Below are 24,065 nucleotides of genomic sequence, written 5' to 3'. Positions count from 1 at the left end.
TAACTTTTTAAGTGAATTTGAAACTAATGGTCTGATAGGGCATGGAACGAGAATTAAAGATTACTTTGCAAGGTAAAAGGTTGATAACCTTTTTTTTAGAGGTAGCTTAAAATATCTAGATGCTTAAGTTTCTTTAGAAATCGCTCTAAGGTCTGAGAACAAACTGAGGGCTGATGGGGGGTGGGAGGGAGGGGGGGTGGTGATGGGTATTGAAGAGGGAATCTTTTGGGATGAGCACTGGGTATTGTATGGAAATCAATTTGACAATAAATTTCATATATTAAAAAAAAAAAAAAAGAAATCGCTCTAAGGTAAGTAGCAGGCCATGTTTTACTTACACTAGCTAGGAACTGAGTACACTTATGTTGTTAGTTATTACTCTTTCTGTAAATCTTGCTCTAAGGTAAGATGCATTTTACTTCGTATATATGATAATAACCGATAATGCTCATATTGTTTTAAAAAAAATTTTTTTTAACATTTATTCATATTTGAGAGACAGAAGGGAGTGTGAACTGGGGAGGGGCAGAGAGAGAGGGAGACAGAATCCAAAGCAGGTTTCAGGCTCTAAGCTGTCAGCACAGAGCCTGATGCGGGGCTTGAACTTACTGCCTACAAGACCATCACCTGAGCTGAAATTGGATGCTTAACCTACTGAGCCACCCAGGAGCCCCAGAAAATGCTCATGTTTTAATGTGAGAAAATAGATCCTTGACGATAGCTTGTCTATATTGTAAACATCAGAGGAAAGTTAGAAAGAACTTCAGCCTTATATACTTGCTTACCTTACCAATGTAGACATAAAGGTTTTTTTTTTTTAACTATTAGCATTTATTAAGTACTTCGCTTTTTTTTTTTTTAGCCAAGGCAGCCAAATATTGGGTAAGGTGGTTTGTGAAAAGAAATAGCTTTTCTCTGTCCTATCAAAAATTACTGGAAATGGGGGGGGGGTAGAATATTGTATTTACAAGTCACTAAAGCTGAAAATGCTTGGAAGTAATGGTTAGTAAGAAAACAACAGATCTATTTGACAAAGCTAATAGTTCGGTACAGTGGGGAAAAGATGGGTTACTGACCAAACTGTGCTGGTGCAATTAACTGTTTACCTGGAATTAACCAGAATCCTTTAACATGAAAAAATTACTTCCAGATGGATTAAAAACTTAAGATTTTAGAAAGGAAACTGTAAATCTTAAAGAAAAGATGAGAGGTTTCATGTACATTTTCAGGAGTTGGGGCAACTTATCGGAGATTGTCAATCCAGAATCTGTTTTTTTTTTTTTTTTTTTAAAGATGGATGTATTTGGCTACACGCAAAAAAATAGATAAATCAATGGCAAAGGATCCCATAAACAAAGTCAGTAGAGATACAGTCGATTTGGAGATATGACTAGGGTTCATATCTATAACAGCAAGTTCTTAAAAATTTGATAAGACAAGCCATCCAATAGAAAAAAGTGGGCAAAACACATTAAATGGTTCGTTCAGAGGTTGCCAACAAACCTATAAAATAATGCTTAAAGTTTAGCAGTTAGAAAAATACTAACCGCAGTAACAGTGGTATATCATTGTATTAGGTTTCTTTTGCTGTGTAACCAATTACCACAAATTAGAAACAGTTCTAATTTGACTCATTTTCCATGGCTCAGGACTCGAGTTTGCTAGCTGGGTTCTCTGCTCAGGGTCTTATCAGGGTGTACATAAATATGGCCATCTTCTCTTTTCTTTTTTCATATGTGTTGGTAGCTATGTTCTTTTCTGGACCTCAGGGTTCTTTTCCAGTCTCATTTGATGGTTGGCATAATTGTCTTCTTGCATCTGTAGAACTAAGGTCCCAGTGCCCTTACTGGCTGTCAGCTGGAGGCTACTCTCACATCTCACAGCCCCCCACACTCTCCTGCCAAACAGCCTTCTAACAACATGGCATCTTATTTCTTCAAAACCAGCGGTGAGTCTCTGGCTCCAGTCTGTTCTTTAAAGCGATATAATCATGACAGTGACTGTCCGATCACCATTGCCATATTCTTTTGGATAGAAGCAAGTCACAGATTCTGCCCACATTCACTGGGTCTCCTCTTAGAATTCTTCATACTCCAGTCACTTCCTATCTGTTAAAATGGAAATGAGTAGGAAAAGCTATGATATTTATCGCTGGGTGGGAGGGATGGGTGTAGAAGGAGAACTTGTATCCAGGGCCATTAAAAAGGAGAGTTGTAGCCTTTAAATAAAGTATTCTTAAAAAACAGATGCACTTTTTAACCCAGTGAATTTACTCTCGGGAATCTCTTTTATAGAAATAAAACCTCCCAGTATCCAAGGATGTGTGGTAAGGACATTATGCAGTCTTACTAGCAGTGGCAGAAAACTGGAAGCATAGTGGATGCCCATCAGTAGGGGGAGTGGTTGGATAGAGCATACCACACCATGGAATATTCTGCGCCTTTACAAAAATTAGCTAAGTGCCAGTTGACTTGGAGAGATTTGCCAGAGTTATTCAGTGAGGTAGGCTAGGTGGAAAAAAAGGATCGAGTTCTATGGGTGGGGGAGGGAGGATCATATAAATTCCTTTGTATATGTTTATGTGTCTGTATAGCATTACATGATTATAGAGAAAAATATGAAATGATATATACTAGATTTTTAATGTGGGGGAGGCTGTTGTTGAAGATGTAGACAGGGTGAAAGCCAGAGAAGAAAAGACACACTGTTGAAAAGAACCACCTTCTTCCCACAAGTCAAATATGTGTGATGTGGTCCCATTTGTGTGTTATGTAGGTAATACTTTGTGTCTAAAAGATATTAATAGATACTTTGCCCTTAACATTGCCTATTATATGGGAATATTCCTATTCTTTTGTATAGAACTTTCAAAATGGATAATGAATATTTACAGAGTGCTTTATTTAGCCATTATGTTTTCTGTTCTCAAACTGTGTTATCTGAATTTTAAAGTCAATAGCTCTGGCATTTAGATGCCTTGAATACAGGACAGTGTAGCAAAAAGAGGGGGCATCCCGGAAGTAAGGAATAAATACTGTTTAGACATTTCTCCTTTATTTAGCTCTACTAGGGTTTGAGCAGATGCACAGCCCTTAATAAAACTGTGAAGCCTAGTTTAAAAGTTCCTTCTATATTCAGAGTTAAATTACTCTTATTTCAGTTTCTATAATCGAAGTTCTAATTTTGACAAATCCTCCGCACTGGGTTTTTTTTTTTTGCAAAACTGAATGGAGTGTTTCATTTTTAAATGCATTTTTTTCCTAGTGTCTTTTTCTGAAGAAGAGAAATATCAGCTGCGAAAATTTGTCAATAAATCTTACCTACTGGACAAGAGAGCTCTTCGCCAAGTGTACTACAGTTTGATTGATATCCTTCTGGCATATTGCTATGAAACTCGTGTCACTGAAGGAGAGAAGAACGTAAGTGCACACGTGTCTGTGCATGTTGGCATACGTGAGCAGACTAAATCAACTGTAAGGCGTCACTCCTGTGGAGAGTAAGCCCTGTTGGGATGATTTATTTGGGGGATGCTCCTGGCAGAGCTGCACGTGCGTGTTAGTGGTGGGTACCGATGTGAGCACATACTGCTGGCTTGTTCTTTCTTCCTTCTCTCTCTGCGCATCAGTGTCTATCACATGGTGGAGTGGGGCAATAAAGCTGAGGGTAGAGAAAGGATATCCTGAACTCTCATCTCTTTAGGAGACGACTTGTTCAAAGAGGGCTGTTTCCATGTGACACTTGACATTGGCAAGAGGTGAACTTTATCATACCCGTTTACATTCTCTGGCCAAGCTGTCCATGAGCAGATGTGAGGTATATTTATTTTACAAAAAAGGGAATCTGAGCATTTTTCTGCAGGTGTCCCTCAATTTATATAGTATGTATGCTTCTGAAAAAATTACATGTAAATTACATTTTGAAAAACCTGAATCCTATCTTTTTTGCTATTTAAAGAAATCTTATAAAAGTAAAACCTTTTGTAAAGAACATTATTTCTTAAATGGTCTTGTTTTAATAATATAAACATTTTTTGTATCTCTTCTTGATCCACATTTGATTTTATAAATGAAGAGTTTAACATCTTTCTCACCTATTTCAGTGATCATACATTTTAAAAAGGCTGAAGAACCAAAAAAGTCTTTCCAGTCCATGTGCCCCTGCAGCTGTTTATAATTGTACTTGCTCAAGAGTTGTTTTCAAGCTGAGCATATGCTCTCCTTTTTTTAAAATTATGCAGATAATTCCTATCAGTATAAAAGGAAAATATAGGTATGAAAAAAATAATTAAAATTTCCCATAATCTCAGCCATTAGAAATAGCTACTGTTATAAGGAGATACATCTTTTCATCCAGTCTTTCATTGTGTACGTGTGTATGTGTATTTAAATTGGGTCACGATGTATATTATTTAATCTGCTTTTCTCACCATCACAGCATTAGCATAGTATTAGGATTAGAATTTGATATGTGCCAAATTTTCTGTTGTTAGGATTCTGAAAATTTCAAAGGTGACTCTTGGGATTTGCATTTGACTCCCAAATGAATATTAACGAGTATATCACGGGCACACTATAGCTGGAAATGGTTTTTGTTTCCGTTCATCGTTTAAGGATACTGTACTTGGAGAAAATATTTTCTTTTACGAAAAAAGTACTTCACGTTATTGCTTAAGGAAATGAGTGAGTGTGTTCAGTCATGCCTGATAAAATTGACCATTTTTGATTCTTTTATTTGCATGTTTGATGCCGCGAAGTCTTGCAACTTCAAGACCTTCTAGAATGCACTTACTCTCACAAGCCTTCTCTGAAAGGCCATATTTCGAGCATCTTTTTAAGTGCCACAGTCAGCCCTTCAGCATTATCTTTGAGTCCTTTGGCAGATTACTTACAGAATGTTTGGGTAAGTTAGTTGAGAAGGACAGTAATTGAGCAAACATCACTTTGCTTTAAGTTTTAGTTTCAAAGCCCCTGCTTGTTTGCTCTTATGTTCTGGTACTCTTATCAGTGGAAAAGCTTTACTTTGTGAAATCCCAAGGAAAGTAGGCAGAAACTTGCCTTTGATAGCTTCTGCAAAGCAATTATTTTTCCTCAGCCACAGACGCTTCTTAGTTCTTACGTATGGCAGTACTACTGAGACACTGGTTGAGTGAATGGATATATTTACTTTATTTTTGAATGACTTTACCTCGAAAATGACACTGCTCTTTTCTCCAAAACAAATGAAGGTTGAGTCTGCATGGAACATTAGAAAACTGAGTCCCACACTGTGCTGGTTTGAGGTATGATTTTCATTTGCAGTTCTTGCCATTTTGTTTGTTTAGAAAGTTCTTTTTTCTGTCGCCATTAGTTTGTTGTGGGTAATTCAAGCAATTCCTTAACTTTTTTAAAGTGGAAACTTGATTATACAAGTTTTTTCCCCCCATCTTTTTAAATAAAATTCTGATTGCGTTTGTAACTCTTCTAATGAAGCTAGATAGGGTATTGTAGCATTTGGGAGAAGGAGAACAGCGTTTGTAAGTTGGTGAGTATTGGGGCTCAGAGCTCAAAGTTGGGAAGCAAACCTAGGTGATAATTCTACGAGGGGCCATTTCCTGGCCATCAAAAGCTGTGCTAATAAGCCTTTTATATGTACTACCTCTCCTGTTCATTCCAGTCAGTCTGGGAGATAAGTATTACTGCTATGTTACAGACGATGAAGCTTAGATCATAGAGTTTAAATAACTTGTCCAAGGTCCTACAAGTAGTATGGTCAGATCTGATAACTCTTCTAGTATAGTAATCATTGTTTTTATAAATACTTCCCAGTAAATCGTTTTGTAGATCTTATCAAAAATATCAGAGGATGCCATTTTAAAATTTACTGGCTCTGAACAAATTGTTGAATATAAAAACAGCAGTTAAAAGTAGAAGGGCACCTGATGGCCTGATGGCTCAGTCAGTTGAGTGTCCGACTCTTGATTTCGGTTGAGGTCATGATCTCAAAAATCATGAGATCGAGCCCCACGTCGGGCTCTGCGCTGTCAGCGTGCTCCTCCTCACTCACACACATGCTTTCTTTCTCAAAATAAAGAAACATTTAAAAAAGTTTTTAGGGGTGCCTGTCTGGCTCAGTTGGTAGAGCATGTGACTCTTGAACTTGGGGTCATGAATTTGAGCCTCACACTGGGTGTACATACTACTTAAAAAAAAAAAAAAAGAAAGAAAGAACAAAAGCTAGCATACAAAATTGTAAAAGCTAGCATGTAAAAAAAAAAAAAAGTGTCATTTTACACAACTAACAGTTGCATCATCAATTAAGTCAATTAGTTTTTTGCTTTTCCAGTTTAGGCCCCCTGAGTGGCTCAGTCAGTTGAACATTGGCTCAGGTCTTGATCTCGCCGTTTGTGGGTTCTAGCCCCAAGTTGGGCTTTGTCCTGACAGTGTGGAGCTCACTTGAGATTGTCTGTCTCCTTTTCTTTCTCTGTTGTTTCCTGCTCTCTCTCAAAAATAAACATTAGAAAAAAAATCCTAGATACAGTACATTGTCAGTTATAAAATCAAGGTTGTTTCATGGCATCACTTTTTTTACAGTTTATTTGTTTTGAGAGAGAAAAAGCATGGGTGCACGGGGCGGGGTGGTGGGGACGGGCAGAGAGAAGAGAGGGAACATCCCAAGGAGGATCCATTCTGTCAGCTCAGATCCTGACAACGACACGGGGCTCAATCTCACAAACCAAAAGATCATGAGCTGAGCCAAACACTCAACTGACTGAGCCACCCAGGCGCCCTTCATGGCATCACTTTGTTTAAATAATAGATAAGATGGGAACAGGAACTGAAACATTCAGCTTTGTTAGAGAATTTTGCTACTCCAGAGAATGTTCCATGAACTAATGGCTTGACCAGCATCTCAGCTGGGAGCTTGTTAGAGAATCTGAGTCCAGACCCACTGAAGCAGAACCTGTAGCAAGATCTCCAGGGATTCGTATCCATGTTAAAGATGGAGGAGCACTGCTCCCTAGACTTCATTTGAGTTCTACTTATTGCCGTGATCAGCATGTAAGGGAGAAACTGGATTTGGTAATAATGGCATCGATTACTGATGTTGAAAACAAAGTAGTCAGTAACTGAAGAGTTTCATAGTTCTTTTATTAAAATCTACATGAATAAATTCACCTATATGTGATTTCATTTTGAAATTTTTATTGATTTTGAGATAACTTAGAATTGCCAGAGCTATTGAGAGCTATGTGAAATTTTTATTAGTTTTTGGTAGAATTTTTTAAAAAGTTTATAGTTCTTTTTAGGTATAAACTGTTCTTTGTGAGATACTCAATATTCTTAATCAGATCTCTCATTTGTTAAGGATTAATATACATGGAAATTTTTCTGCTCCCTTAGTTTTACTTTTATATTTTAAGTTTTATATATGGGTTACATTTTTCATACAGTTTTAATCAAAATCCAATTAAAAAACAATTTTGTGCAAAATTGCCTTCGTCTAGTGTTTTCAGTAAGTTTTGAATTGCTGATGGTTTCAGTTTGATACTATTCAAGATAAAATACTTTTTTCAAGAAAGCACTTTTCTCTTTGATAAGTGAAAGCAAATTACTGAAATAAATACCATGTTTTTCTCATGCCCTAAAAACTAAAAAAGAAGAAAAAGAAACAGTAGAAGAAGAGGGAGACTGTGAACACACTTCACTAAAGAGTTCTCTATCTTTCATCTACACCATCTTGAGTGGTCCTAAAGGACAAAAACATGAAACGTATATCATTTAACAGTGTCTTTTATGTGCATCTGTATTTTGTTAGTACCATGTGTTTTAGATTCATATTTGTAATTCTTAAAGGACTTTTTGAAACTTTTCTGCTGCATATGTGATTTTTAAGGAGCATTTGTGATATCTTGATGAAGTATGAGAAATTACAAGGACTGCAATTAAATATTTTATTGTAAGGTGTACAAAAAGAATCTCATTTCACGGTTTTATATTTCTCTCTTGCATGGCTTTGTGATGATCCGAACTTATAGTTTTTAATTGAAAGTAGTTTCATATTTTGTTGTGTCCTTTTATTTATGTAATATGGAAATGATTACTTATTTAAACTATACTTCACAGACTTGGACTAATGTTCATGAAATCCTGGTGTCTTTTGGAAGAAGAGTTTTATGCTACCCACTTTATCGCCACTTCAAGCTGGTGATGAAAGCTTACAGAGACACTATAAAGATCTTGCAACTAGGTAAGATACTCCTGTGCTTGCAGATTTGAGAGGGAAAAAGTTATGTTTTTAGTCTGTGAGGATGTAGTCATGATTTTTGCTTCTCTGTGCATAAATCAGTAATGAAGATCATCAAATCCAATCACTTCTCCCTGCCAAGTATAAAAAGCAATAGTTCGTCTCTGTAGATACACTCTTTTCTGGGAGCTGCTGGGAGGGGCAGTGGAGAAGGTACACACGATTCCAGACCAGTTCGTATTAAAGTAGAGTGCATCATTTAGTATTCCTGGAAGCCTGCAGTTTTCTAGGCACTATGCTAGGATTGTGGGTATAATAATAATAAGATCTGTTCCCTGTTTCTGTGCAGTTTACAGTTTTGCCAGGGCGACAGATGACAAGTAAACAATTCCATTATAGAGTGAGAAGTGCTCTGCTGGGGGATGTAGTGATCACGGGGAGGGGGCACAGAACCTGGACTTGGGAGGTCAAGAAAGACTTTCCAAACAATAGCACAGCTACTCTGAGGACCTTTGACTATTGCAAATCTAACCTGAAGAGACAAACATTTCCTGGTTTTAAGGATGTGGAAAATTTTGAGCTCTGAAACAAATTCCGAAGTGACTATAACAGTATCGTTGGATTAAGTATATAATTTCCAAAGTAATGAATTTGAAGGTGGCAGCATCCGTTTGTATGGATTAGTTCTGGCACATTTATTTAAAAGTCACTTTCCATCCTTTATGGTCATTTCTTCTATTCTTCCCTGGGGAGTCTCGTTGTTCCTTGGTCCTTAGGTAAAATACTTCTAGGTGTAGGTTTTCAGACTTGAGGATAAGAAGGAGAAAGTAAGGAAGCTCTTCCCTTTACACCCACTTGACGTCATTGGCTTGAAAGGAAGAATCCCATCTCCAACGTTTGTCCCTCCTAGAGGTATTCCTAGGTTTTTCTTTGACTTCTGTGTGACATATCACCTTCTATCCTGGAAGCAGAAAATCCGTTTTGAAGTAGATTCTTTTAAGGTAGACAATAATTATCAAAATGAATTATGGTTAAATGAAGGATACCTTTTTATTAATCCAGTTGGCTTAGGCCATCTGTATTTTATTTCGAAGGATTGTTGCTTGTAAAATTGCAGAGCTACTACCTTTGAAAAAAATCAGTCTTTCTTAACTCATAGGTAGAAAAGAAACTGCTTTGTTTTTTCTTATGTTATTTCTTCTTGCCCTTTTTTTTTTTTAGACGTTTATTGATTTATTTTTGAGAGACAGAGACAGGGTGAGAGTGGGGAGGGGTAGAAAGAGAGGGAGACACAGAATCCAAAGCAGGCTCCAGGCTCTGAGCTGTCAGCACAGAGCCCGACGTGGGGCTTGACTCACAAACGGTGAGAACACGACTTGAGCCAAAGCCAGATGCTTAACCAGCTGAGCCACCCAGGCACCCCTCTTCTTGACTTTTAAGAGGTTTCTTGAATTGTAAAAAATTACCTTGAAAGATCAACCTACTATAAGTGACTTGAACTTGAGTTACATGTCACAATTAATTTCTTGTTTGTATTAGATGATCTGTGCGTTATTCATAGATTTAAACAATGAGAGTAAATTTTGCGATTATCCTGTTACATCATGGTTTCCAGATGGAAAACTGGCAAAAAACCCTATGCATGTGTGTGGGTGTGCCCTCAGGCACATAGTTGCTACTCTTTATTCTGGGGAGTAATCTAGTTCTCTGAATTTTTATTTGAAAAGTAATCAGTTCTGTGATTGCATAACCAGAAATAAATTTGATTGTGTCGACTTACATGGTAATCGATTACTCTAATAGTTTTAGTAGGTGAGAAGTGAAATTTAGACTTAACTTTACATCTTTATCCATCTGACAAGAAATAGTCTTATCAGCTGTGTCTTGATAGCAACAGAAACCTTAGGTAACACACTTGAGGTCTGTCTGCTGAAAATGAGTGGGAAGCCTCTATAAACTGTACACAACATGTTCTGTGGCTGATTTGGGTTGTGGTTAGTTAGTTAGTTCTGAGACAGAGCTGGGTTGTCTAGAATTCCCACCATAAGCTATGGGGAACACAAGCTCCGGATGAGGGTTGTAACCTGTGTTTATCCAGGTGGATGGCACAGGGACGCCATTATTGCCATTGAAGAGTCTTGTGTGTTTGGATACCCCATGATTTCAATGGGGATAGCTCTTCTGTGGCATTGAATGTTTTCCAAAAATGAATTTGTGTCTACTTATAATTCAAAATGCAATCACACTTTTTATTAGAAAGGTCTGTTGAGTGCCTCCATAGTTTGAAAGTAATGAATAACTCTCCAAATAACTCTCCCCCAAAGAAATATTGATCTTAACTGGAATGAGCTTTCAAAACCAATGTAGCAAGGCGTCAGAATCTACAGAAAATTTCATTATAATGGAATGACTACAATCTGAATTTTTATTTTGTTTTTGTAAGATCTGAATCATGAATTTGCCTTGAGTGACTTCATAGTAGCCTTCCAAGGGATTCTTTACTGGGCCTTTGGCTATTTTCAAGTTTGTGTTCCTTCTCTCACCCCTTCCCCACCTCTGAAAGACTGTGTACGCTGATCTCTTGCTGTTGCTCTATGTCTAATCCAAATTCCTTTAAGGGCAGAAAACCTATGTTGTCCTTTTAAGTATTGTTTTAGCACTTAACGCAGGACCTTGTGCATGGAGTTTCTTTCCCTGGATCAGTACCCTTTGGGCCACATGATCATCCCCCCTTTTTGTTTCTGTCCTGTTTTAAGCAACTTTTACTTCCTCCTCCCTGTTTCATTCTTTAGGATTAAGTAGGTCGAATCCTTGATGGAAGCATTGCTTGGCTGCTGTTACCAGAATTAAATGAAAAAAGAGATGAAAAGAGAACAGCTTTTCTAATATGCCTTGAAATTTTATTCTGTTTAGAAGTGGTATGGTTTAAGTTGATTATATACTTGTTACTATTTATTAGTTGTGCTAATATCTACATTTCATTAATCTCTATGATGGCGCTCGTCATCTTCTCTGCTCTTGCTGGGCTTTTGAACATATAATGTAACTATTATATGGAAGATGCTGAACATCATGGGAAACAGCTTAGTTTTTTCTCTCAGTTCCCCCTTTGAACTCATTCTGTCTGTTCTTTTATTGTTTCTGGATGGAATATATAACCTATAAATATCATATCACATACACACCTATCTTATATAATAGGTATTCTTTAAATTTTTATGTCACTTTAAATTACAAGAATCTCTTTTAAGTACCTAAAACGTCCTCTTTGAACTTGATTAAAAAAGTAAATCTTCCCTTCCCCATCCCCAGCCTGCCTCAGGTTGGGAAGCCAGCACTGGGGGTGGAAGGGGTGGGGGTCCTCTTTGCTGTTCCAGAGCAAGCTTCCACACAGCCACCACAGGCTGCTCCTTCCTGCTTCTCACTGGTGGGCTTTTATCAGGTATGAGTCAGTCACCAGTCTTTGTACCCCACAATTTCTAGGGGTGATAGGTTACACTCTCTAGGGGACTCTCTTAAAATTCCCTTTCTCTTGGTTTATGGTGACCAGAAGGTAGTTCCTCCCCTCCCCCATGGAGGGTGGTTGAAACCCCATAACACTGTAGTTTTATCCAAAGAGATTTTCTGGACTTGTTTTCCTTAAACTCTTGGAGGTCACTGTTGGGCTGAGGGGGGGTCATAAATCACCAGTTTTTTGTTCGTCCCTCTGTAACTTTAGCATAGAAAGGTTAGTATCTCTTTTTAAAATATGGGAATACTTGCTATTTGTTTTGTCCTTTGTGGGGCTCATTGGAAATGAGTCAGAAAGAGTCCTGCCTTTCTATGCTCATATAGTAATAAAAAACCGCAGCTGCCATATTAACTATTTTCTGTGGGCCAGTGCTAGGCTTCATTCCTCAGGTACCTTATCTCATTTCGTCCATTTTGCAGATAGAAGACAAACTCAGAGAAGCTCAGTGACTTGCCCAGGGTCACACAACTATTAGTTGGTAGAGCCTAGACTTGACACCGGGTCTATCTGCCTCAAAGTCTATGGCTTTTGATGTGTTGAAATAGTTATAAATGAAATGGTATGAAGCCTGGGATTTGCTTCAGAATAATCCACAAGGGGTTGGGGGAAAGTGGGCCAGGTGCAGGTGAAACAAGGTTGGCCCTCAGTTGGTAGCTGCTTAAAGTTGAGTGATGTAGTTCACTATCCTGTAGTCTCCATTTGCATGTGATTTTCCTTTATAAAAGATTTTTGTTTTTGCTTTTTAAGTGTGGATTCTTAACCACTGTGCTTAAATTCATTCACCATTTTATGGAAAACATTGTAATTCTTGATCAGACAGTTATATACATTTTTTTTTTTTTTGGCTAATGAAAACATATGTGTTAAATAATCTTTTTTGGTTCTGTGGGGTTTTTTGTTTTTTAAAGACTTTATTTAAAAAAAAATTTTTTTTTTTTTGAAAGAGTGCACATATGCAAGCAGGGGAGGGACAGAGAGAGAGGGAGAGAGTACCTTAAGCCAGCTCCATGCTCAGGGTGGAGCCCAACGCGGGGCTCTGAGATCATGACCTGAGCCCACATCAAGAGTTGGATGCTTAACTGACTGAGCCACCCAGATGCCCCAAAAGATTTTATTTTAAGGTAATCTTTCCACCCAGTGTGGGGTTTGAACTCACAGCCCTGAGATCAACAGTCGCATGCTCTACCAACTGAGCCAGCCAGGTGCCCTGGTTCTGTTTTGTTCTTAAGACTATCAGAAACCTACCTTTCTATAAATGTTTGACTTCTGAGGACTCGTAGCCACATGTCAGGCTATAACCCAAGAAACAGCCTTCAGGAGATTAGTTATTGTTGCCACCCAAAAGCTGATTTTCCTTCATATAATTAATAGGCCTATGTATGAGTCATTGTCGGACTTAATCATCATTTTTTCAGAAAGGACTGCCTTACTTAGCCCTTCTGTAAATAGATATAATAGTACATTCTGTGTGAAAGATAAGAAGAACCATAGCACGGGGCTTGGGACTGTTCTTTTTCTTTAAGGAAAGCAATTGTCCAAGAAATTGGGGTATGACAAGTATATTGTGTGAATCCGAGTTCTGATGCAACCTTGAAGATAAATGAGTTTTTAGCATTTGAATTCTCTTTAGCCCAAAGTCTTCTTTTTATTGAGTTGTAACAGTTACCCCCAACTTGAAAACTAAAAAGGTGAAATCACAAGGATTTTCCCATGTTGACATTTATCTGTATTTAATTTTTATGAGTTCTGTATTATGAAAATTTTGTTTTATTATTTATTTTGAAAGGGAGAGCAAGAGAGTGTGAGTGGGAGAGAGGGGCAGGGGGAGAGAGAGAACGAATTTTAAGCAGACTCCCTGCTCAGCACAGTCTGACAGGTGGTTCGATCCCACGACCCTGGGATCATGGCCTGAGCCAAAATCAAGAGTTGGACACTCAACCAACTGAGCCACTCAGGCACCTGTGTTACGGACATTTTAAAGAATTGTTAGACCTTCTAATGTCACTCCTTAAATACCTGATGTAAAACTAGTTTGCAAGTTATTCAACTATTTGTTGAGCCTTCGCTGTGTCAGGGTGCTCAGCTGAGTCTAGAGGTATGCTTGTGAACAGGGGACATGCAAGTCACGAACTCAGGGAGCTTAAGATTCTCATGGAGGTGGGGCGCGGAATTATACAACTATCAGGTTTTTTAAAAATTGCATTCGTAATAAGTAGTTCAGAGGAGAAATACATTCGGTGAAAATAATAAAGCCGGGGAAACAGACTTGCCTTTAAGTTGTCATTTAAGACATGTAACCTCCCGAAGAAGGGAGCCTCTACATTATTTGACTTTTTGATTCTCAGTTCTTACTCCATTTTCCTGTCATTTTAAAGTACTTGTTAATTGGTTGATGACTTCATCTATTAATTTATTCATTCAACGGTTACTTTGTCGGTACCCACTAAAATGCAATTTATTATGTGTAGAGTAGAGTAACCTACCTATAAATATAAAGAGCTGCAGAAAGATGAATTAGAACCGTGTACTGTATTTGGGGAGTGTATGCACTCATCAGGGAGCTAAGAAGTCCATCACAACCATAATACATAGTAGATGGTTGTAAGTATGTTATGTGAGGCACAGACGAAATAGTTCAAAAAAGGAGAGGTGACGTTTCACTAGGAATCAGAGAAAGATTCACTGAAGGCATGAGATTTGAATTGGGACTTGAAGGGTGAGTGGTACTTAGACATAGCGGGATGGAGGGGAGTGTTCTAAATGCTGTGAGTGAACAGCATCAAGTGTATAGAATAGCGTTTCCTCAGTGACAATTCTGAGTTGATATCTGAGATTTGGCCTACAGCCTGCGAAATAGTTCCCTTTCCTGGATGAGTTAACTGGCTCACCAGAATGGATTTCTCTAGTTCTTCGTGGTTATCACCTAATTCCCTGCCCCCTATCCAGGAGGAACTTAACTTTCTGTTTTCTTTCTCTCTTGAGTTGTTGTTGAACTTTTCATTTTCTAGCCAGTTCCCCACTGCAGTTAAAATGTTTCTAAGAGCGGAACAGTCCTAGTGCTTTAAGGAAATTTAAATTTTTTTTTTCAACGTTTATTTATTTTTGGGACAGAGAGAGACAGAGCATGAACGGGGGAGAGGCAGAGAGAGAGGGAGACACAGAATCGGAAACAGGCTCCAGGCTCTGAGCCATCAGCCCAGAGCCCGACGCGGGGCTCGAACTCACGGACTGTGAGATAGTGACCTGAGCTGAAGTCGGAGGCTTAACCGACTGCGCCACCCAGGCGCCCCAAGGAAATTTAAATAGCATGGAACTCGAATAAAATATTGAAGTACCATCTGTGCCTGTTTGTGCTGACCACTTCCATGGCAAAGAAGGAGGGCCTCAGAGCCCTAGGGCACAGGCCCTGCAGCCCGAGTGTGTGAGAGGGAGGACAGGGCTCTGCTGTGCGGTCACGACTCAGCCAGTCCTTGTCCCCTTTCTCTCCTTGGCTTGTCCTGCCATGTGGCAAAGCAGATTCCTTTTCCTCTCTTCCTCAGAGCCGAAATCTGTGTTCCCAGTCTTTTAAATTGGCACATTCTTTCTGTTTATCCTTACTGTTTGTCCTTGGAGTATTTTTGGGTTTATACACACGCTCCTGTATAGAAGGATATTGTATGCGTGCTTAAACATTAAGGTGAAGACAATAAAATTCCAGTCATCTCCATCGGATTCCTTTTTCCTCTCATAATCCTGTCACTCATTAAGTATTGGTATCACTAGAATTTTAAAAAGTTGCTCTCATGGTAATTTATGGGTTAGATTTATATAAAACATTCTTTGTTCTTATAAAATACTCTGTAGAGGGCAGTATTTCCTGTATGGTTTACAAAGATAATTTGCCTTTTAATTGCCGTAGATGATTAAGAGTTTATAGTGATTCTGCTACAAAAAAAATCACTTGAAATCTTTGTGTCAGGGTTCTTTGGAAATTTGATTTATATAGTAATGCTTGCTGGTAAGTATAGCTCAGAATCAGCTATCTCTTAAATATTACTCATATCTAGTCAATTGAAATTTGCGTTATATTTCCTATACTATTTAAGGTAAGTTTTGTTTATTTCTGCAGCTTTAGAGCTCAACAGTGTCAAAAACTAGGTTAGTTATATGGTGTGATATTATGGCTTAAAATTTTTTTCTGTAATTAGTGCCTTTTTAAAATAAATCTAAAGTCAATTTTGAGGGATGCCTGGGTGGCTCATTTGGTTGAGTGTCCTGATTTTGGTTGAGGTCATGATAACAGGGTTATGGGATCAAGCCCTATGTTGAGCTTCATGCTGAGCGTGGAGACTGGTTGAGATTCTCTCTCTCCCCCACTATGCCTCTCCCCCACTCATGGTCTCTCTCTGTCTGTAAAGTAAAATATAATAAAATAAGTCAGTTTTGAGATTTTTTTATTGATCTGAATTTTTTTTTTAATACGACTTTATTGTCAAATTGGTTTCCATACAACCCCCAGTTCTCCTCCCAACAGGTGCCCTCCTCAATGCCCATCACCCACTTTCTCCTCCCTCCCACCCTGCCATCAACCCTCAGTTTATTCTCAGTTTTTAAGAGTCTCTTATGGTTTGGCTCCCTCCCTCTCTAACTCTTTTTCCCCTTCCCCTCCCCCATGATCTTCTGTTAAGTTTCTCAGGATCCACATAAGAGTGAAAACGTATGGCATCTGTCTTTCTCTGTATGACTTATTTCACTTAGCATTACACTCTCCAGTTCCATCCACGTTGCTACAGAAGGCCGTATTTCATTCTTTCTCATTGCCAAGTAGTATTCCATTGTATATATAAACCACAACCTCTTTACCCATTCATCAGTTGATGGACATTTAGGCTCTTTCCATAATTTGGCTATTGTTGAAAGTGCTGCTGTAAACATTGGGGTACAAGTGCCCCTATGCATCAGCACTCCTGTATCCCTTGGGTAAATTCTTAGCAGTGCTATTGCTGGGTCATAAGGTAGATATTGATCTGAATTTTTAAGGAGGTAACTTTAATTTCTTTAAGAGGACAAAGGCAGAAAATTGTATATATTTAAAGACAAATTTGGGAGAACAAAGAAGAAACATTTTATTTGATCCTAATGAATCAAGGTCCTATTGCACAGTAATAGCAACAGGCCTAGATGAGGTTAGTTGAAAAGTACTTCATGTGTTGTCTGGAAAACATGGAAGATTTGTATTCTTGCAATTTAGAGTTCTTTAAATAGGAATTAATACTGAAAAATAACGAGCAGGAGACATTTATGCAACATAAATAAATCAAACCCCTTCTCTGTGCAAGGCATCATAACAGAATCAGCTAAGAGTTTTAGGAATATATATCACTTGGCCTTAGCTTTTAAGGAGTTTATTATGTAATAGGAATGATAAGACAAAGGTAAGATACAAAATACAAGGATTTACAAGTTACAAAAGAGAAAATCCATTAGGAAGATACCTTAAATGAACTCATAGGCCAAATCCAAATCCGTACTGTATATGACCTATGAGCCGAAAATGCTTTTTACATCTTTAGATGTTGAACACAAAATCAAAATAGTGTTTCATGACACACGTAAATTATATGGAATTCAGATTTTAGTGCTCATAAATAAAGCTTTATTGGAATACATTCGTGCTCATTCACTTTATATTGTTTATGGCTACTTTTGGGATATAATGGCAGAGTTGAGCAGTTGAAACATATTATGTGACCTGCTGAGCCAAAATATTTACTCTTCGGCTCTTTACAGAAAAAATGTGCCTACCCTTGCTCTAGATATACATACATACACAGTTGGAGGAGAGCCTTTCTGAGTGAGCAGAAGTCTTTGGCTGTCTTCCATCCTGAACAGTGGCCAGTGTTGAAGGGAATCATTTCAGCTTTTTCTTGTCCTCCCCAGAGGGTGAGAAGTAGCTGATCTTGCTTGTTCCCATGAGAGTAAGGCCCTCAACACTAGGAGAAGCGAATTGAGATGCCTACTTGTCCAGACGGGTAAGTGAATGACAATGGCGGGACTTAAGACAGTCTGGAGTAATGAGGCCTGTGTGAGCCTGGGACATACATGCTCCATTTGTAGCCTGTTGTTGCCATGTGGAAAGGTAGCATTGCCAATTTGGGGACTTGAAAAAAAGAATTAGAAAGCAGTGATCTTTAAGATAAAATTTTTCAAAAGTCTAAGTATTAGCAATGAAGTAGAGGTTGTCAATAATACTCTAAGAGCCATAGCATGTCTCATTGCCCAAGTCAGCCTGTGTGGGTCCCAGGTTTTTCATTTGGACTCCCAGGCATTCCAAGTGCCAGGCTGTTTTTCTCACACCCTCCTGCATCTGCCAGTTTCCAGCTGTGTTGAGGGCTTGTGCCAGATCTCTGCTCTTTCAGTCCCAGCTTGAAGCTGAGTCTCATCCCCGTGGGTTCCAGGAGTAGATTGGAGAAGGATGTGGGAGACAATCTTCATTACCTAAATAGTTATGCCCAGAAACCTTAAAAAACAAAAACAAAAAAACAAGGCAGATCCCTTACCTTTCTTTCCATTTACTTTGTGTTACTCTTGAGAGCCAGAGCCTCGTCAGGAGGAAGGGGATGGGTCACAGGATTCTAGTACCACACCTCCCTGTGACCCCCATAGGGTGGGTGCTTTTGAGTAGAAGTGAGGGGAGGGCTTGATAAGGAAGAAGCAAACGCACAGGCCTAATGATCCTGAATGACCTGTTGTCTTCCTTCCCTTGTCATCTGTAAAGTATTCACACGGTCATTGTCTCATTTCCTTCCCTTAGCAGTTCTCAAGAATGTCCCCCTCTGTTGACACATGTGGAAACAGATTCAGATTAAGTACCAAGCAGCTAAGAAATGACACCAGGAGCAAGCAGACCGGGGCTGCATAACTGTTCCACACGGAACAGGTGAAATTGTTACATCATTTTTACATCAGAGGGAAATTAGCTAGGACTGCACAAAGATTATGTGTAGCTTTTTTTTTTTTTAAGTTTATTTCTATTTGAGAGGGACAGAGACAGCGCAATTGGGGGAGGGGCAGAGAGCTATAGAGAGAGGATCCCAAGCAGGCTCCAAGCTGCCAGTGCATGAGAGAGATCTTGACCTCAGCTGAAACCGAGAGTGGGACACTTAACCGACTAAGCCACCTAGGTGCCCCTATGTGTAGCTTTTTAGTGATCTTTCTTTAGCCTTTTATAGCGTGGGACCAGAATTCTAAGATCTAAATTTCATTATCAAAACTCTGTGTAACCTTTTAATGTACATTAAACTTACATGTAGATACAGATAGCTAACCATTTTTACTAAATTATATTTGTTATACTTGATTAAAATGTAAAGAAGTGTAACTCAATTCTACCAGCGTGCACCTCATTTAGCAGTAAGCATGCTGCCACTGTAGCACATTGCTGTCTTCCTGAGGTTTGGGAATTCCTCTCTTGAGGTACTCCTCCCTAGGTCATATCCCCAGAAAGGACTCAGAAGGCTTTTCAGGCTGGGTTTGTTTTTTCTTCCTATGAGCCATTTGCGGAATCCACTTGTCTTTCGTCCTATATGTTCTTTTTGACTTTATGCACAGTTTTAGCTTTCCCAGTTCTAAACTAAATTAAATCCATAGAATGAGTCAGAACTGTGACTATTAGGTAGTATCTATTGGAAAAATAAAGTCTCATAGTGTGAATAGTCAACAACAAGAATTTATTTGAAATCGAACTACCAGGCATTGAGATACATGCTGTACTCATAAGGTGCAACAGTTGACGTTTTGCCCGCAGAATTACAAAATTTTAGATTCTTCTTATTTTTTTTAAAGGTTTAGATTTGAAAGCAACTGTTTCCAGAGCTTTTTTCCATGAATCTTCAGCTTTTTAACCTTTTCTACCTGTGTAGAAAGGTTTTTTTTTTTAATGTTCTATCTTAAATTTGGATGCCCAGTTCTTAATTTCAGAAGAAATTAGAAATTAGTCATGCCTCCATTATGCAATTTTGATGACATCCTGCTATGTATTTCTAGACTGAAGCAACCACTACTTTGACAGGTGACTTGAAGGAAAATGGAGTTAATGTCAAGGCTGTCCTTTCAAACCAGCAAACCTTGTAGGAATTGTTAGAGCAGAAAAGGCAAAAGGCAGCCTTGGGTTAAGTCTATTACTTGAACTTTTGATGGTACAGTGATACGAGGAAGTTGGCACAGCTGCGTTCTTTCTTGTCAGGGAATAGACATAATAAGGGAAGGCACAGATAAACTGTATATCTCACATGTGTTGTGACTTAATAACATAAATCCATAGATCACATACAGGTTTGACAACTAGACACTAACTGAGCAGTTTGGCCAGATGTTTCTAAACTTGGGCTTTATGTACTCCAGACCACATTAACAACTAGCCTTATTGAACAGACTCCTACAGTTTGTCAGACACTGTGCTAGCCCAGGGAAGAAAGGTGAGGAGGTGCCATGTTTCTTTTGCTGTCCAGGAGTTCACCACACCAGGTGATAAATACTGACACGGTATTTATTGCATATGGTGGCTGGGAGGCAGAAGTACTTATTTTCAACTCCTGACTTACTTTCAAATCCTACAGTTGCTTCCTAACTGTCATCTTGGCCAGCTCCATGTCTTTGAGCCTCACTTTTCCTTATGAAGTGAGGAAGGAAGTACCTAATTGGAAGGGTTAAATGATGTAATGTGTGGAAAGTACTCGGTGTAGAGCAGGTAGGTAGCTACTAACTCCCATATTAGATGTGCCAGCCATCTGGCACCAACCTGAGGGAGTGTTGGAATCCTGTTCCTAGAAGAGGTACTGCCTGATTTGAGACTTGACAGTGAATTGGGGTCGCACTTGGGGTTGTTTTCCCCAGGCAAAAGAAGTATCTACAAAGTGTTTGTTTGCTTTGTGTTAATTTTGTTTGTGGCTATAATAACAATACATGTAATTCTAAGAACTAACAATGTTTAAAAAACTGGCACAGGATTATAAATTGTGCTCAAAATAGTAACTCTTATTGCTTCATACGTGTTTCTTATTACAGCTCCCAAATGCAAGAGCCTAAATAGCTATATGCGGAATTTGAGAATAAAAAAAAAAAACCCCGATAAAATGAATTGAAAAGCTTTCTTAAAGCTGAATTTAATGTATGTTTGTGTTAATTGTTGGGGACTTGACTTTAAGCTACTTCCTAACAGGGCCTGGTATTGAAGCAAATTACCACACTTTGATTCTCTTAATTTTGATTAATTTGACACAATTACCCTATCATCCCTTTTTATGGTTAATAATCTATGAAAATTAATGTTAGAAGTAATTCATAAGTTATCCCTCCTGATAATGTGGTCTCATCAGAATCCCAGCAATCTAACTGATATCTACTAAGTTGTGCATTTTAAGATGATAGCAATGTTGGTTTTTATTTTGAGATGATTTTATAAATAAATACCAAGCAGTGTTTCCCTTCAAGTATTCCCAGTAACCACCTCTTTTTCCTTTACTCTGATTGGCCTCTTGTCTTGTGTAGCTCAAAACTCTAAAGGGTAGAACTAGATACTCAGAAAACAACAGCCATATATATATGTAGCTATAATGTATCAGTAGTTGAAAAGAAATTTAGGTCTTACTATATAGAGTTAGCAATTGATAGTTTTTTCTTTTGCTGACTTTTAGCCAGAAAAAAAAAAAAAATCCACTATTCTGATAATCTCTTAGTGATGGGAGCCCTGTCTTTTAAGTGCTTACAACCATGAGCTGGTCTGTCAGTTAGACATTATTGCCAAACCTGATCTATTAATAGGGAGATTTCAAGTAGCCAGTGTCTTCTAGTTTAGAATAGCTTAGTCTTGTTTCTCTTTTAAGATCTATAAACCTGAAATGCCACGTATGTCGGAACAGGAAAACACTGCTCTTAGTTTACCGACTGTTTAAAGGAAAGCTGGAGAGTGAGTAGCCAGAGAATGTGTTAAATACTGTTCACTGCCCACCTGCTTGTTGACTGGCATCCCTGTTTTATGTTTCTCTTTGTTGCTATTGTGCATTTTTCCTGGGGTAAAACGTTCATGGCCCTTGTCATTTATAATACCAGGATACTGATTTTAAACTGCCTTCACAAATGAACAAGAGATCTTGGTCCCAGAAGCCTTTCTTCCATGGTTACTGTTGGCTTAAGGAAAGACCACATCTATCTGGAGAATCCCTAACTCTCTGGAGATACCACATCTTGGAGAGGCCTGTTGGGGCATTGCTGTAGTGACAGTAGTTACTGTGGTTACTGTGCAAAGCACCTTCTTTTTTTTTCCTGCTTTGGACCAGGCAGTGAACTAGCTGAAAATGGTCAATTTTCTCCAGTCCCGTTCAGCAGAAAAAATGTTCTCAGACTGAGGCCTGAGAAGTTTTTTTATACCTGTATGCTCTGTGATGAGCCCACAACTGGGTGAAGCCCCTCAGGAGCCAGGTACTTTGAGTCCCCGAAGGCTTCTGGCCACTGGTCCTGTCAGAGCTTGGAGCAAGGCCAGTTTTTTTCTTTGCTGATCGCTATTAGATAAGTGGTTGACAACCTGAGAGAAAGAGCAGTCAATACAACAGAGACAGAAAAACCTGCAAGCTTCCTGAATCTCTTGGCTGTGTGGCTGTAGTCTGTGGTGGTTTAGTGGGAACAAAAGAGATCAAGTATGACCTTGGGGTAACAATACACATTGTTGGGGAGAGGATAATTTAAATGTACTTATTGTTCTAGATTGTCAACTGCCAGTAGCCCAGTTCTCTTTTACCTTTTTTTGTCACACAGCTTACCGTGAAAATACTTTGAATGAGACCTGCAGCGACAACCCAGCTTTTGGGGAACGCACAACTTTTCTTTTCAAAACTGCCTTGCATGTGATTTTCTAAAATTACCTGATCTAAATGTTGCCTCTCTGTGGTTCAAAACTACAACTTAAAGAAAATTTAAATATGAATTAAAACTTTTTAGCATTCTTGCCACTATTTCAAGGGTTGGCTGTGTGGCCAAATTTTGTTGTGTCTAACTTTTTGTTAAATAAATGTTTATTGTGGAGAAGCTTGAAAACAGGCGAAAGTTTAAAGCAGCAGCAAACACTGTAATCCCACATGTCAAACAGTGGTGGGCACACACAGGCACTTAGATATGTTCAGTGAATGTAGAGACAAACTGTAATATTATTCAGGTGTATATATGTTTAAGGGCTTTTCTCTATGTGTATTTGCCTTTGTTTTTTTTAAAGAAAGTAGGGATTAAAACATGCAAGTAAAATGTAACTTCTCTTTAAAAAAAAAAGATTATTTTTGACATTTCTTGTATTATTATTCTTCTGTAATAATGAAGATGTGAATTTGCCCATGGCCCTTAGCAGGGGGGCAACCTTACTTTAAGCATGTCTGCTAACGGAAGCTATAGAATTTCATCAGGGGAGTGGTTGCTATGGATTTTCATTAAACACATGACCTTACTTCCATACCCTTCTTAGTAAAAATCCTTGGAGTCAGGCCTCTTATCCTTGCACAGCTGTGTTTAGGCCTGCGCACCTCATCCTTAGGACACCTGTCTCCCCATCCCTGGTTACACTCTTCTTCCCAGCTCACCTGCCTACTCTCCCCATTTCCCATCTGCTCCAGTCTAATGATCTTTTCTTGTTGTTCCCTGAATCTACCCCATTTTACATCTCCATTCTGCTCCATTTCACACCATCCTTCAAGCCAGTGCATCTCCCATTTTTCCCATTTTTCTTCACTCGCTGAATTATTTACTGTGAGGTCTTGCTCCAAATCCTGCTTTTTTTTTTTTAAGTTTACTTATTTTCAGAGAGAGAGAACACAAGGTGGGAAGAAACAGCGGGGGGTGGGGGGGTAGAGAGAGAATCTCAAGAAGGCTCTGCACTGTCAGCACAGAGCCTGATGCGGGGCTCCAGCTCACAAACCACGAGATCATGACTTGAGCCAAAATCAAGAGTTGGTCTCTTAACCTACTGAGCCACCCAGGCGCTGTCTCCACCTCCCCCCACCCAAATCCTGCACTTTCTGTTAATCGGCTTGACAGTATTCTGGGGTGTCACACTGTAGAAGGGCTTTTGTAAGTTTAAAGTAAATACTTTTTCGTTTCTGATTTCGGGGTGTGTGTGTCTATTTTTGGTAAAGATACATGGTTAACTTTTTAAAACTTTCAGTTGGTAGTTATAAAAGTAAACTCCTTCTCCCTGGACCCCTGCCCCCCATAAAAGAGAGAGAAAGAAAGAAATTGGCATATGCTTACCCTGACATTTTCTTCTCTGTGGCAATTAAAACTGTTCGAGAAATCCTTAGACTTTAGGGGC

At 38.7% G+C, this 24,065-nt stretch overlaps 1 protein-coding gene, 1 long non-coding RNA gene and 1 other non-coding gene across 4 annotated transcripts in view; 1 reads left to right on the top strand and 2 right to left on the bottom strand.

Moving 5' to 3' along the window:
• The window catches only part of SHQ1 (SHQ1, H/ACA ribonucleoprotein assembly factor), a 99,110-nt gene that overhangs the window by 30,185 nt on the left and 44,860 nt on the right, over nucleotides 1-24,065 (top strand). For both annotated transcript variants that reach the window (XM_003982422.6, XM_045051867.1), the window contains exons 7-9: nucleotides 3,265-3,419; nucleotides 5,225-5,278; nucleotides 8,103-8,226. In XM_003982422.6, the coding sequence (XP_003982471.3) occupies nucleotides 3,265-3,419; nucleotides 5,225-5,278; nucleotides 8,103-8,226 (333 nt within the window). The remainder of the gene's footprint in view (nucleotides 1-3,264; nucleotides 3,420-5,224; nucleotides 5,279-8,102; nucleotides 8,227-24,065) is intronic.
• On the bottom strand, nucleotides 831-18,641 carry LOC123383751. The gene is made up of 2 exons (XR_006593903.1): nucleotides 18,274-18,641; nucleotides 831-2,108 (listed from the first exon to the last, which is right to left on the bottom strand). It is a non-coding gene; the product is annotated as an uncharacterized LOC123383751 (long non-coding RNA).
• TRNAN-GUU lies at nucleotides 12,866-12,938 on the bottom strand. Its single transcript has one exon. It is a non-coding gene; the product is annotated as a tRNA-Asn (tRNA).

Source organism: Felis catus, chromosome A2 (genome assembly GCF_018350175.1).
Source record: "Felis catus isolate Fca126 chromosome A2, F.catus_Fca126_mat1.0, whole genome shotgun sequence".
NCBI lineage: Eukaryota > Metazoa > Chordata > Mammalia > Carnivora > Felidae > Felis > Felis catus.
This window is presented reverse-complemented; position numbering and strand designations above follow the sequence as displayed.